This window comes from Myotis myotis, unplaced genomic scaffold (assembly GCF_014108235.1).
Source record: "Myotis myotis isolate mMyoMyo1 unplaced genomic scaffold, mMyoMyo1.p scaffold_m19_p_3, whole genome shotgun sequence".
Taxonomy (NCBI): domain Eukaryota; kingdom Metazoa; phylum Chordata; class Mammalia; order Chiroptera; family Vespertilionidae; genus Myotis; species Myotis myotis.
This window is the reverse complement of record NW_023416335.1, coordinates 132,544,428-132,560,567: the sequence shown is the minus strand read 5'-3', so window position 1 is coordinate 132,560,567 and position 16,140 is coordinate 132,544,428. Positions and strand designations below refer to the sequence as shown.

Below are 16,140 nucleotides of genomic sequence, written 5' to 3'. Positions count from 1 at the left end.
TAAACTAATCACATGTGATTATAAGTAGAAATAAGCACATTTGACTTTTACCATAATGCTACCTTTCATGGTAGAGGCTATGTGACAATGCATCACATGTCTTAGGTAAAATGAAATCACACTAAAATAAATTTCTCCTTATAATTCTATTTTCTAAAGTTATCTTGAAAAGGTAAGCAAAGGGGACAAGAGAATTAAACTCTAATTTGCAGAGGGTTCTTTAGAATTATAGAAGCTTAGACATTAAGGGGACCTTAAATATTCAATCTCTCTTTTTATTGAAGGTAAGGTTAAAATATTTAAATTATGTATCCCTTCTTTTTATCAAAACTTCACAAAAACAATAAGGAAATATCCCTTAACTATGTTATGCATTGCAAAATCATTAATGGTCTTACAATTTGGCTCAAAAAAGTGTGAGGATTAAACCTAAAAGATGTCAGAATTCATGTTTTCATCAGGATTCAGAGATAGTTTTATATAACATTTATAGATTCATTTTTAATTTTATTAATTAATTTATAATCGACTTTTCTATATCCAAGGAGGAAAAGAAATCAGTGGTGATACGGAAGTTTTAGAGTGTGAGGATTGACATTTCAAAACCCAAAATATCACACCATGTTTAAGTATTAAATAGCATTTTTAATCCAACAGGACTGAACAAGGAATAAGTATTTATTGAGATTTTATTATCTCCTAGTATTGCATTGTCTTTAACATAAAATCAGATTTCTTGATGGTTTGGGATTAAGTCTATTTTAGAGATGACAAAATTTAGTCCAAAATAAGCCATATACCACAATGGTTAAAAGCATGAATTTAAAGCCTGTCTCTGCCACTTAATTGTTGCACTCCTCTGTGTCTTTATTGCCTCAAATGTAGAATAGAGAAAAAAATAGCTCCTTCTTCACAGCATTATTTTAAGTATTATGTAAATTATTTAAAGCAGTTCTTGGCACGTCATGTTATAAAAAGTATTAGCAGAGGTGGATTTACCCTGAAACTAATGAAACTTAAGCATAAGGGCTGCCTTATTTGCACAGTGACCTTCCACGACCCGAGAATGACCTTAGCAATATTTTTATTCATAATTGTGTATTATTTACTTAAAGAGCACGTCCTCTAATTATCAAACTTGGATTTACCTTTGCATGTTGTTATATTAGAAAGATTAAGTATTTGCCACAGGGCATACAATTAGTAATAGCATATCTGAGATATGACCTAAGGTCTATGTAAATAAAAAGCTGGAACTCTTAATCAAGATATTTTTCTTCCTAACATTTTCCCTTTGTCTCATAACTGTGATTATCTTATACAAAGAGCATAAATTATCATTTCATGTGAGAAAATAAATGTTTCACAATCATATTTCCCTCTTATCTAAAAAGAAAAAGAAAATGCTCACATTTAGCAGTGGTGTATAGAGTAGCCATCCACCATTGTCTGCCAAACCTCACTCACACATACTCAGTTGTGTTCAAGGAGATGAAGTTAAATACGAGTATCACTAGTGAAGAATGTGTTACCTTTGTTTATTTGCTACCAAAAGCCAAGCCATATTTCTAAAATATCTTTTACAGCATTTTTGTCAGATATAACCCTTCACCATTTGACGGAAAGAAGGTGTTGAGCCTAGGACCAGAGATATAAAGAGGTGAACCTAATGAACAAAATAAATTGATGAACAAAATAGATGCAGGGACATAGAAGCATGGAACAGACTGTGGAATATCAGAGGGAAGACGGTGTGGATGAGTGGGTGGGGAGAGATCAACCAAAGAACTTATATGCATACTAGGAGCCCAGTGCAAGAATTTGTGAACCTTGAAAGGAACTGTGGGCTGTGAGGCTGCGGTGGGCACAGGGGTGGGACTTGGCCCATCCTCCGTGCCCATGCCCAGCCCCTCCTGTTATGGCCCCTGGCCCCTTGTCTGCTGGCAGCCTTGCTCCTGCCACCACAGCTCCCACGGGCTGACGACACCAGCCCAGCTCACACCTGCTGACAGCGTGGAACAATTGGGGCCAGTGCCAGCAGTGGTGTGAGTGTCAGCTGCCAGCCCCAATCGCCCCTCAGGAACAGAGGGAGGTGGAGAGGCCCTGAGGGGTAATCATTGAGGCTGGCAACCGGTGCTCGCACCCTCTGACGGTCCTGAGCGATCGGGGCCAGTGCCGGGCACTGTCAGCAGGTGCGAGCGGTGGCTCTGGTGCCGGCAGCAGGTGTGAGCCTTGAGTGGGACCACGGAGCACAGGAGCAAAGAATTTTCAGTAATCACCAGAGGCTCGCCCAGATAACAGCAACCGGTGCCCCACCTTGGCCTGGCACCCCTGCTCACCTGCTCGATAATCCCACCACAGCCAATGCCTACCATGTTCTGCCCTCTGCTGCCTGATGCCAATGCCTGCCATGTTCCATGTGTGCCCCCTGGTGGTCAGCACACGTCATAGTGACCAGTTGTTCAGTTGTTCCGCGGTTTGGTCTATTTGCATATTAGCCTTTTATTATATTGGACTAGAGGCCTGGTGCATGAATTCATGCACGGCCAGGGAGAATGGCTGCGGGAGGTTGGCTGCCAGCCCTGCCCCTGATCAGGGCCCAGTGGGGGCTGGGCCGGCCGAGGGAGGGCCGCGGGAAGTCAGCTGGCCCCACCACTGATGGGGAGTTGCCGATCAGGGTGGTTGGCCAGCCGCAGTGGCGTCACAGCGACCAGATGTTCTCGTCATTCTGGTCACTTGGCTTTTATAAATATAAATATAGATATACATAGTCCATGGACACAGACAATAGTGAGGTGAAGGCCTGGGAGGGGTGGGTATGGGTTGGAGGGGGTCAATGGGGAAAAAAAGGGAGGGAACATCTGCAATACTTTCAAGGAGAAGGACAAATTAAAACATAACATTATTTAAAAAATTTAAATAGTTACATATTTTGAACTACTATTCAATCAAATGCAAAAAAAAAAAAAAATCCAAAAAAACAAAGAAAAAAAAGAAGTCAACCTTGAATTTCTAGATTCATTCTTTAAGTTGCCCATGCATCAAACATACTGCTCTATTGCTGTGATCCAAGTTCTGTACAGGGATCATCTGTATTTGGAGAGTATATATTGAATCCACTTATTCAATCAACAAATATTTATTGAGCACCTATTCACTAGTTACCTAGAAAGGAACAAGATAAAGTCCTGCTCTCACTAAGCCTATACTCAATGGGAATTTTTATAGCTATTTTCAGTTACTTTATTTATAAAACACACACACACACACACAAAAACAAACAAACAAACAAAAAAAAAAACAAGAGGGCTTTATAGTTGGCGGATATAAGCCTTTCAGGATAATTTTCTTTGTCAGCATATTTAATTGTCATTGATTATCCTTATCCTTAAAATATCTTGCCAGGGCTAAGCATCTTCCCAAGGCTCTATTCAATTCACATAAAGTAATAACTTTACCCCTGCATGACTATTCACATTAGTAATTGCTTTACTTTATAATCAACAACTATGCAAACTTCCTCTAAAAAGTAGTATTACAACAGGCTCCACAGGAATGGAATCAGAATATATTTTAAATAATTGATTCTTGAGAAATCAATAGTATATGTGTTGTGTATATTTATTTAGCCAAAAAGATGTCTTTAAAAACTCCTAAGCAAACATACATTAAAAAATATTGGAACACAGAAGTATGCTGAACTTTTGACTTTCACATGTACCTGGTGCAGATTATTGCCTCACTTCAGAAAACTAATATGCTAGAGACAAAGAGATTGCTTTTCCAGAACTGGGATCCACATGCACCTGAAAGAGGTAAACTCATGCCCCCACTTCAACTTTCTTCCACCTTCAGAATTAAAATAAAGCTAGCCACGTTCTGTGAATTACTTAAAGCTACTATCAAATTTCCTCATAAATAAAATCGTTCACCAGCTACAGCATTTTTATAATGTTTTTTTTTTCCAAAAACATCCACTTAAGAGCTTTATACCTTGATGTTTCATGAATTAGTACAGGGCATAACAACACATCTTCTGTAGGGGGATTTTAAGTTGGCTTATAGTTGTTTGAGTAACAATTCAAGATTTAACCTAGAGCTCAATTTCACCACTGCTACTGTTCTCAGGATATTTTTGCCAGGAATAGAGCATTCCATTCATTGTTCTGAATGGGCTGTCTGCTGCCAACTAGTAACTACTTAAGTTACCAGGTATTAAGGGAGTTTTTTTTCAGGAACTCCTGGGAACTAAGAAGATGTTCATACTCAAATATCTGGCATTTCTCAATCCAGTTTTGGGGCCATTTTAAATATTCATTGAAAGTCAAACAAAAGAGTACATAATAACTTCCTATTCTGCAGAATTCATGAATTACCATACTTCTAATTACAAAGGGAAAATATCTATCCGGCCAGCAAAACTTAATTCTTCTAACCACAAAACTTAATTATTCCTTCTGATGAAGCATTCATGGCATGATGTACTTATGGGAGCAATATAAAGCACCTGGTTTTAAAAAGCCTGGCAGATATGTTCTAATTGATTCAAAAGCAAGTTTAAATGCAGATTTTATGTATCAATTATAAACAAGATAGCTGTATTTTATTTCTAATATATTTATTACAAGAACATTTTTGGAGACTTTTAATTTCAAGTTGATATTACGACAATATTTCTTATGACCTGCAATAGACATATATCCATAGATATAGGGAAAGCCAAAGGAAAGTCAAGAGTGGACTAAATAGTGCTTAACAACAATTATAAGGCCATGTTAACCAGATTAGATCCTATCATAATCACTGTTAATTTCCTTTTACAAATCACCTAAATAAATATTCTATTTTAAATTTCAAATAAACATATGGGATGCTGCTTTACTATGACAATTTTCTGCCTTTAGCAAAGTTTAGCAAAAGGTCCAAGCAACTCTCTGACCTCAAATTTTATTAATGAAAACCCCAAGGAATCACAACTCACAACCAAGTCTCCCTAAAAGCTTTACCAGTGGCATTCTACTTCTCTGAACTTTCAAAAAAGTTGCTGGTTGCTATTTAGTAGCAATATTTTTTAAAACAATCATTATTTTGACCATCAAATCTACTATAAAAATGATCAGGATCACAAATGGAACCTATGTGAATATTTGAAAAGGCTAATAATCTAAATCCCATTACTAAATGTCCATATGAATGCCAAGTCAAGTCGGCTTCACTATTTGCTTCTTTGGCTTTTATATGAGAAACAATATCTATCTAGTGACTTTTAGAAAGCACTTTCAGAATCTTGGTTTATTGAAAAGAAAATATCTAGAATCTCCAACATTTTTATTCTTCATGTTGAACAAGAAGTTGCATAAGGTCTTCATGGATCTTTAGGATTCAGTCACAGAATATTTTATTATTCTGGAACCAAAGTAAACGACCCATCTTCTGAGACTAAAAGCTCTTCTGAAAATTACTCTCGCTATTAAATGCTAATGAGTTAGAAAAATGTTAAAGGTTAATTCTGATTGTAAACAAATAATTTTATATTGGCTCCACTTCTTTTATTTATATGCAACATAGAACTGAAAAGCGTAAAAAGTTTGCTGGCCCAAAGACAATCATTTTGTGACCATATATTTTATTCTCAAATTTCCTGCATACTGTTTCCTAAAATTTTTTAATTATTTTTTTAAATTTAGAAGATGATCTGGTAGGGTAAGATTAACTTCGTGTCCAAATCCATATAATTATTTGTCTATTTCCCTGGGTTTTGCATTATATCAAATATCAACCAGGTTTTTTCTTGTTTTTCGTTAATCCTCACCCAGGGATATTTTCTCCATTGATTTTTAGAGAGAGTGGAAGGGAGGAAGGTGGGGGAGGGGAATAAGAGAGAAACAGGTGGAAAAATGAAACAGAAGAAAACAAAAATATATCATCGATAGCAATATTAAACACTGAAAAAATAAATACAAAATAATTATATTTCAATACTCTATATGGCTTATTTACTGCTTAGTTTGAAATACCCCTATTTTTACAGACTCAACTACCACTGTGGTTTAAATTTTTCTTAAGGGTTAGAAATATACAAACCTGTAACAGAAGCTCTCAATTATAAGAGGAAAATATCACTTACCACCTTTGCGAAAACATATTCATAATAAAGCATCACCTTTTGGAGCACCATTCCATTTACTCAGAGAAACTTGAAATACTATGAAACTCCTCATTTTTTATTGTTCTTTCCGCTTTTTCATAATTTTGCATAGAAAATGTTACATTAAAAATGTTTCTATACTCACCTCCTTGAACAAAAATTAGTTTTATGGGCAGAGTAGATGGAGCAGTAGCAAAACTGAGGTAATGAAAGTGGATACGTATTCCCCTGAGGGAAACTCAGAGGGGTGTGTGCAAAGCCTTATTGCACTGTTATTTAGCATACCAATGACAGAATTCTTGAATTTATAATAAAAAAACAAAAGACAAACACACGCACATGCACACAACAATCCTAAACTACCTGGAAGTATTCAAAATATCAGTATGGCAGAAATATATCTTGTCTTATAAAACCATAAACTTTCCCAAAGAAATTTCTATATATTTTGACAGCATTTAAAAAAAAAACATACTCATAAATAATACTACTGAATAATTATTTAAAAAGTAGTAAGGATTTTATTTTGAAAAGGGGAGTATTTTAGAATATTTTGCATGTATAAGATACAAACCTATTTTTGATAACCATCACTAACATTTTTTTAATAATACCCAAACACATTTATTTATTTTAACACAGTTTTACCGATTACCAGATATACCATATTTGTGGTATATTGTGAGTTATTAGCAAATAAAACAGGTTCAGAAAATGTTATAGTATAAATTATTGCTGTTTTAGTTTCTTAAGCAAACTTAGTCAACTGAATCATGAATATATTTGGAATGAGTTAAAAACAGAATGTTTCAAATAGACATTCATATAGAATTAAACTATGGAGATTTACTTTAAAGTGGTATCGCTCCCATATTGTTATGCAGACACTTTAAAATAATTGTATCATTTCCTACCATCTAATTGTATGCTTTTAAATTTACACAAGTAAATTACAAGTACAAACAGGCATGACTGAGAGAAGAGTTGTGGAAAAGCCTTTATGCCAAAATAAATATATTAAAAAATAAAGCCCATGTATAAAATTATCCTCACATTTTTGGCTTAGAGATGTAACATTGAAGGTGTTAATAAAACATTTAAGAGGACTGAAACACATATTGGCTCAAAAAATCTGAGAGAGAGAGAGAGAGAGAGAGAGAGAGAGAGAGAGAGAGAGAGAGAGAGAGAGGGAGAGAGAGAGAGGGAGGGAGAGACTGAGATAAAGAGAAATTATTTACATTATGGGCATTGCAGGCTTGAAAGTGCAAAGGAAATCAAATCAAAGTAAAATGTTAATAATAAGGATTAAGGAGGACAGCTGTTTGAATCCTCCTAAAACCACCTAAAGTTCCGAAACATTTGCTAAAGAACCAGTTCATGAAAAGTTTCTCTACAGAGCATTTTCCCTTCAGGAACTTTTCAAGTTTCAGGACTGCCCTACTTTAAGGAGAGCCAAAGCATTGTTTCAGGATTGTATCAGCAGCCGTGTTTTTCATTCTAATTAGTGGTTAATTAATTTTACTTATGTATTCATAATAATTTAACTCTTCCAAAAACACATTAAATTTTTGTCTAAAACAAAATGAAACTTGCTAGCCTACTACTCTCAAATATGTAAAGCAACACAAAGAGAAATTTTGGTGTTATTGTGGTACAATGACTGGCCAAATGCGGAGGGAAATGAGTTAAAAAAAAATCATTATTTTCAAAGATCCTTGACCTGGCCACTGCAGTCACTGGTTCTGAAACAATATCCTCACCAGTTAAGTACAAATACAAGACCTCACTCCCTAGGGCTCTGCCCCCAAAGAACAATTTTCACCAGAACCCAACTGCAACAAATCACATACTTTCACACAAACTCCGGAGCACACATACGTCGGACTTTACCTATTTTTATGCCGAGTCTTGAGCAAGTTTCTTCCAAAGGGAGCCATGGTCGCCAAGCAATTGAAGAGCAAGGACTTATATCTCAAAGTTATCTGAGGATGGGAGGCAGGAGTGCCGGGTGTTTCTGATGAAGGGAGGCGGACTGGAAGCTTCCTGCTCACCTCCTTAGATGTCCCTGGCTTTCAGCTCATTAGCAGCAGGCGAAGGGAGCTGCTGGAAGTTGTGCAACTGCTGCTTAACTTTGAACTGCGGGATTGTTGTGGCTGCTGCACCTTTGGAGACCTGCCCAGCTTCAGCCTCGAAGAAAGCATTTGGAAGCAGGAAAAGAAAAAAAAAGGGAGAGGAAGGGAGGGGGAATCTATTGTGTTCTGTACTTATTTGCAGACTTGCTAAACTTTAAGAACTGCCAACCCCGCGGGCAGGTTCATGCCCATGGAATGAGAATTCCACTTGGTTTGGAAACCCCCCTCCCTCCTTTCCACACCCAACCACACAAGGTGAGCTGAACACACATAAAAGGATTAACAGTAAATCCCCCACCTCCCAGCAGCTCCAGTCGGTGAAAATCATCTGATCTGGCAAGTGGGAGTGAGGGCCCAGAACTCTGCCTGCGGATTCCACACCGAAATCCCCTGCCCGGGGTGCCGGTGCCGGGAAGCGTGCGGGGGAGGAGCGCAGCTGGAGACGCAGTGCGGGTGGTCACAGACTTCCCGGGGCTCTCAGCCCCCCAGTTCCCGCTTCTCAGAGCGTCCCAACGCCACTCCTCACACTCTTCCAGGTCACCTTTCGAAAGGTGAAGCGCCAAAGGGCCCCTGAGCTCAGCACCGGCCTGGGAGCCAGTCGGGGTTTGCAGTGCGACTTCCCAGGGGTTTAAGCCTGCCCCAGCCTCACCTTGGGCATTTCTCGGGCCTTTGGGGGCCTGGGAGTTTGAAGGAAGAGCGACAAGTTTGGTCCCGCCCCTCACTCAACTAGGAAAGTGACAGGACGCGCCAGGAGGACTTCAGGGAACTTCAAGTGTGCAGTGGAGGTCGAGGGGTGGGCAGGCATCGCCGGATCCCAAGCTAGCTCGAACCCAGGGCCCGGGCAGCCAGCGCAGTGCCCCCTGAGCTACCCTGCGCCCCACGAAGGCGTGGGAAAGCGCTGTGCGGAGATGAGGGCCTGCTGAGTTTTCCCAGGATATTTTTTCTAGGATTTCCTCTCCCTAATCCCCTCCCTCCTGCCCCTCCTCCCACTCCTGGCCCAAAGCATCTAATCATTGGCTTCCTCAGCAAAGGGAGACAGGGAAAGAAGTCAAAGGGACTGTACCCGTAGGTTCACTGGAAATCACACTTTAGGCTAGGGGGTCTCTGGACCCTGGCGGAGAGCATGATGGTTCACACTTTCTTTGGGAGCTCTAGCCGCATCCCCAACAACATCAAACAACAACAAAACAAGGGACCAAAAAATGACTATCCTTTTATATGAACTGATTTATAAAGGATTCTACAGAGCTCAAAATTTTCCTCCAATGTCTACTATCATAATTCTTCTCTAGTCCTCTATATTGTATAGCTCTCTATCTATATATACATATATGCAATTTATATATTATATTTAAAATGTGTTATTTATTATTTTTAATGTGGGTGTGTATGCCATATATATATATATATATATATATATATATATAAATATCCATCTTGGGCATACATCAGTTTCAGTTCTTGATTTTATTTTACAAGCACATCACAAACATTTTTGATTTAAACTATTGCGGATGATCACCCAGTTATTCTAAGTTGTTCTAAACACAATCACCTAAAGTTATACTGTTTACTTATTAATATAATGCCTGACATCAATTTGCAAAGAATTTCGTATTTACAAATACCTGTTTCCTGTAGTTTTGGTTCTCCACCCTTATTAAGATTATTTGTACAGACAGTTTTCATATAAAACGTTTTTCAATAAAGGAATTTTAATGGAACAAGAGGAAACATTACATCTTTATTAGTATAATCTTATGTTGAGTTTCAAGTTAGCTCAAATGAGTCTCATTTATGATGTTGTTATTCCTCACATAAAATATTCTATTAATACTGTTCATGACAAGCTCTTTGATGTGTAAGAATTAAAACACAGGGTTAATGTCCCTCAGACATTAAAAGCTAAAAGGACTCACAACATGGGCACTAACATCTAAATAGAAAAATAAGCAAATAACAATTTTAAAAGAAAAGAACAAAACCATGTTTTTTAAAAAATCAACTTTACTAGTAACCAGATATTGTATAGGTAACTGAAAAAGAGATTTCATTTTGCATCTATCTAATTGCCTGATTTTTAAAAATGATGATGCTCAAGTCTGTCAGTATGATGGTCAGAGTATACTACTCTACATGAGTAGTACAGATTGATAATATCCCTGATAGAAATGAATCTGGCTATGTACATCAATAACCTTCAAAATATTTAAACTATTTTATTCAAGTTGATTCTCATAAGGAAATAATCAGAGTTTCATATAAAGGCCTATATTTATTGATATTCATTTGAGAACTAGATAAAATATTGTGTACAAGTGTTGACACAGAGTATTAGACAAAGTACTAATTTATTTAAAAAACAGGGATTATAGGCCAACTCTGACTGCATGTCTTTGCAGTGATATCTTGGAGCATTGCATAGTTCCTCCCAAAGATGATTCACTTCTTTGGAAAAAGGCATTTTTTTAAACTCACTTTTTACTATTAGTTAGGCCCATACTCTGAAAAATTAGATGTTAAATTGAAAAACAAAAGAGTGAGTTGCAAATTATTTTTTATTTGGGTGCAATACAAATGGTTTTTGTCTAGTAGAATTATAACTCAAAAGGTTATGGTTTTATTGCCCTGTAGAAGATCACCAATTGATCAGAGCCTGCCAGCCGGGGGAGGGACCAAGAGGTTGGCCCTTCCTGCCTGCTCGCCAGCCCTGTCCCCCAATGCCAGTCACTCTCTGTGTGTGGGGTGACTGGCGGGGCAGAGGCCTTGACCTGGCACCGCCCGCATCTGCTGCCACCCACCCCTGGTTTCCTGTTGGCCATCAGGCAATCAGGGCCTGTGGGCTGGGGGCAGCTCCTGTGTTGAGCGTCTTCCCCCTGGTGGCCAGTGTGTGTCATAGAGACTGGTCATTCCACCATTTGGTCAATTTGCATACTACCCTTTTATTATATAGGATAGCACTCTTTTCTATCCTCTTTTGAACAGCTTTATACTTCTGCTGCATTCCTCATTAATAAATTTAGCCAATCTCTGTTACTTGCCTACTATACATTTGTATGAGATTCATACATTTCAGATTTTTAAAACTTATACTTTAAAAAATTCAGAATGTATTGTTCTTTTCTGAATCAAAAGGAAATCTTTGTAGAAGAAAGATTCCATAAAATCTCCACCTTCTTAAAAGATAAAAATGCGTAAAATAAGTTTTGATGGTATAATATAAAGTGCCCTTTTACTCATTTATGAGTACGAAGCTCAACCAGAATATACAGAAAAGGTGTATTTTCTTATACATTTAAATTAATGTGAAAAATCAACATGGAAATGAAACATTACACTTGATATGAAAAAAAAGTGAATGAATATTTTTCACAAATGAGAATACTTAATGTATGCTTGAGTTTATCTCAAAAGCCAAACAAGGTTAAAACATTAAAACATGTATTCTGATAGAAAACCCTTTTTGCTTCTGGGGAGGAGGTCTCTGCTTTATTCAGAACATTAAAAAAAATAACATTTTACAGAATGGGAACCATAACATTACGTAATGAAGTACAGCTGTAAAATCTGAAACAACTCAAGCAATGCTTTTATTTAGATCATCAAAAATAAAGTTTTACAGAAAAGAAACTGTAACAAGCAAATGTATAGCTGCAAATTTTCTTTTGCCTTCGATATCAATTCCCTCTAAAATAATTTTGGACTACTTTTGCAATTTCCAGGGAAAACTAAAATTTGTTAGAGTTGCTCAGTGTCATCATAAGAATGAAAACAGTTTGCAACACAATTTTACTAGTGGTAACAAGTAACTAAAAACTGTGGTTATTGCTAACAACTCCAATGTGTACTGAAACAGCCTAAGGGTTGTGTCCTGATGCAGGCGCCTTGGCTGAGATAACAAGTGGTCGGCAAACTCATTAGTCAGCAGAGCCAGATATCAACAGTACAACGATTGAAATTTCTTTTGAGAGCCAAATTTTTTAAACTTAAACTATATAGGTAGGTACATTGTTATTAACTTAATTAGGGTACTCCTAAGGCTTAGAAGAGCCACCCTCAAGGGGCCAAAGAGCCGCATGTGGCTCGCGAGCTGCAGTTTGCTGACCACTGGTAACCTATATACATTTTCATAAACATTTCACTGGGAACATAGCTGCTCTTTTCCCACCATCACAGATGATGCGTACAGTGGCTACCGTCAGGTGTTGGAGGCTGTTCAAGCACAAAGGAAGTACTCCTTAACAGAAGTAACTACGGTATGTAATAATTCAAATAACTGGGCCCTCCGCTCTAGCCCCCCTCCCCGGGGATGGACATCACATCTCCCACTCTCTCCCCAGTTCCCCACTGGGAACCTAGAGTGCAAAGCCGGGCAGAGAGGCTGTTCTTCCAGAGCCATGGGAACTTCAGTAAATCGCCATGGGGCTCTTGGTGCTGTGGTGTGCCCCCAGGCAGCGACACTGGCAGACTCTGGAACCCTGGGACCCTAGGAGAGCCTCTGAAAGAGTGTGCTGAAAGAGATCAAAGTGCTCCAGGAAAGCCTTCAGATTCTCCTCAGGAAAGCACATCTTTCCAAAGATTTTGGGAACACGCACAAACAACCGCAAGTGCTGTCCCCCATAAATGGAAGAGGTGGAGGCCACAGGTCACCTGGAGGGCAACTGTCAGGTACAAGTCTCAGGGAGAGTACCTTGCTCATTTCATTAGCTCTTCTGACATCCAAGCTGGCATATGCTGCACTCCCTTCCTCTTTAGGGGTCACGGGAACAGGTGGGGACGATCTGCTATGCACAGGTGTCTTCCTCTCTAGGTGCAGGATGTGATGGCGGACATGTCCTGCTGTGTCCTGCTGCAGGCGCCTGGGCTGAGGTAACAAGTCACTAAGACTTTTGGGAGAGTGATGTGTGGACCGACCACCACAGAGACTGCATGGCTTCTGGCTCAGCTTCCTACCTTTTGGGGGAGGCCGGTTCACCTGTGCTGGGCTGACTCTCCATGGACTAAGGGGTAGACGGGTTCAACAAAGGTGGGCTTGGAGAAAGCTCATTCTGTTTCTTATTAGTGTTTGCGGCACTTTCCTTAAGCAGAAGGGAAAATAGGGTCGTCACCTTTATATACTGACCTTGCTCCTATGGATACGGCAAAAACAGTGGAAGAGTATAACCAAAGGTTATCCTTAATCCACCACCGTCTCCTTACAAAGGTCAGCGTTCTGTTCTGCTGGGATACAATGCACATCCATGTTGGCTGCGGCAGCGAGGCCTCTCATCGGCTGACAAGATGCACTGATAGCAAAACGCTTCAGTTTGGATTCCAAAACAGTTAAGGTGTTGGTTGGCACGGAAGTTTCACTCACTCTTTCCTCTTTCCTTGATATAGTAACAATCGTCCTCCGGCTTCCTCAGAGCGCCAGGGATGTCTAGTCATTGCTCCTTCTTCCGTCTGCCTCTGTGTGTGCGGCTCCAGCTCTTCCTTCACGTCAGCCTCTTCTGCAGGCCACTTTCTTCATGTGTTGCTTCACCCTTTTCTCCACTACTGTCCCAGAGGAAGTGCTGATGGAGTTCTCATCACTTTTCTCGTTTTCTTCTAAGGGGAGGCTTTTAACAACAGAATTGACATCAGGTAACCTGCAGCGCTTCTCCCTTCTTTTTGTGGTTATGTGAGCTGCAGCTTTTCTTGCGAATTTATTCGATAATCTTCGATTTTTATTGGTGTTACGAGCACATGATCTTCAGCTGCCCACCCATCCCAGCTTCTGTTCCAACTGTTAAAATGGTCGTGACATTCTGGGATCTTTCTGCCTTTTACTGTCTTTCCCAACAATAACATCAACAACCTGGATCAGCAGTTCAGGGCGTGGCAAGGGAGCCCGTGTGACGCTGCTCTGCGCGGGATGAGAGATGTAAGGCCCCATCCCCTATAGCACAGGAGGTAAGAGCATTCGTTTTGGAGCTACATAGACTGGATGCATGTCATAGCTCTGCCACTTCCTAGTAGAGATCTTGAATAAAATCCTTAACCTGTCTGAGTTTCCTGATCTGCAAAATGAAGAAACTAATAAAAATGCATTCTCATTTTCCATCAAAAGTAAGTGAAAGGGGATTTTTTTCTTTAAAAAAATAGTGTCTTGTACAGATGTTTTTTCTTATTACTAGAAATTTACTCTTCACATATTAATGATAAAACTGGCTTAGTGGTATAATTATCATACGCGTCTGTACCGGTAAAGCCAGTTTTCCCCAGGGCCTGCCTGAAAAGAACAGCAGATCTAAGGTTCTAGATCTTTGATTACACACAGTTACTTGATTCTGAGCTATTCTATTACCACTTATATGGTAATTTGTGAGGGAATAACATCCTACACAGCTTGTTATAATAATCAGTTTATCTGATTTACTCAAAAGCCCATGCTTAATTAAGGAAAATAATAGCAAGATACAAAATCTTTTTTGTTTGGACAATAGAGAACTCACAAATAACGCTAGCCAGAAAAGTGGGATCAAAATTTAAATGAGAATTTTTGGACCATCACGATTTAGCAAAAGGGCACCATGCAGAATGGAGCTGTTCATAGAAGAAGGTAGAAAACCACAAGAGAGTTAGTGGAGTATAAAAAGTTAGACTGAATCTGAGTTGCTATTATTATTATTATTCCAATGAGAAGCTACCTTCCGAAGTTTTTTCCTGCCTTAATTTTTCTCATAGTAAAATAAATCATGTCTTAAAGTTGGAATGGATGTGGCTTTTCTCACAGGATCGTGTAAATACTGGATGTAGGTATCACGAGTAGTGAACTAATTTCTCTAAGAGGTTTGAGCCTGGAAAAAATTATTATCTTGAATGTTAGGGAAAGCCCAGAAGCAGAGATTTTATGGTGGCAATGTCCTTTCCATTTTCCAAAAAAGTTTAGACTGCCACTCCTAAGCTTTTGTAGGCCTTATATAATCATGTGTCTAATTAGTCACCCAGCTTCAATAGGCTTTTAACTAATTAACCAATATTTGAATAGCTGACAGGTTGGGTGTTAGCGAGATACCTGTGTCCTAAATAAAAGTCCAAATTTCTTCACTTCATAGCAATGACATTTATTAACTCTAAAGAGATAAATTGGCAAATCCCTATAAGGGTGACTACTACTATAAATGACTCACCTTCAAAAAAAGTGTTGTGAAACACAGATAGTTTAATAAAATCAAATGTGTGCATATGATTAAACATTGTCAAATAGACATCATCTACAGTACTAAATAATAGAATCATATTATTATATAATAATGTTTTACACAAGGTATTTTTATATCTAATATCTCATTTGATCCCAATATTGATAGCAGAAAAGAAAATTTTATTTCAGCACTGGCTGCTGTGGCTTAATTGGCTGGGTGTGGTCCCATGCACCAAAAGGTTGCCTGTTTGCCCGACTGGCGTGGCTCAGTAGTTGAGCATTGACCTATGAACGAGGAGTTCACAGTGCGATTCTGGGTCAGGGCATATGCCCAGGTTTCAGGCTCGATCCCCAGTGTAGGGGGTGCAGGAGGCAGCCGGTCAATGATTGTCTCTCATCATTGATGTTTCTATCCCTCATTCCCTCTCCCTTCCTCTCTGAAATCAATAAAAATATGTTTAAAAAAATGTTGGCTATTTTGTTGCAGGCTTAATTCCCAGGCTTCATCCTCAGTAGAGGGTATGCAAGAGGCAGCCAATGGATGTTTCTATCTCTCGTGGATATTTTTCTCTCTCCCTCTCTCTTCCTCTGTCATTAAAATCAATAAAAACATACTTTTAAAAAAGAAAGGCATTATTTTAATTTTTATCAATTAAAAAGCTGACATTAAGAGTTATGTGGTGATTTAACTATTA

General features: G+C 38.7%; 1 protein-coding gene and 1 pseudogene across 1 annotated transcript in view; both read right to left on the bottom strand.

The window, feature by feature from the left end:
• The window catches only part of RASSF9 (Ras association domain family member 9), a 33,028-nt gene extending 24,684 nt beyond the window's left edge, over positions 1-8,344 (bottom strand). Inside the window, exon 1 of the mRNA XM_036300076.1 lies at positions 8,039-8,344. Within this exon, the coding sequence (XP_036155969.1) occupies positions 8,039-8,085 (47 nt within the window). The 5' untranslated portion in view covers positions 8,086-8,344. The remainder of the gene's footprint in view (positions 1-8,038) is intronic.
• A 4,342-nt stretch (positions 8,345-12,686) lies between these two features.
• On the bottom strand, positions 12,687-14,194 carry LOC118650593 (annotated as a pseudogene).
• Between the last annotated feature and the right edge of the window lie 1,946 nt (positions 14,195-16,140).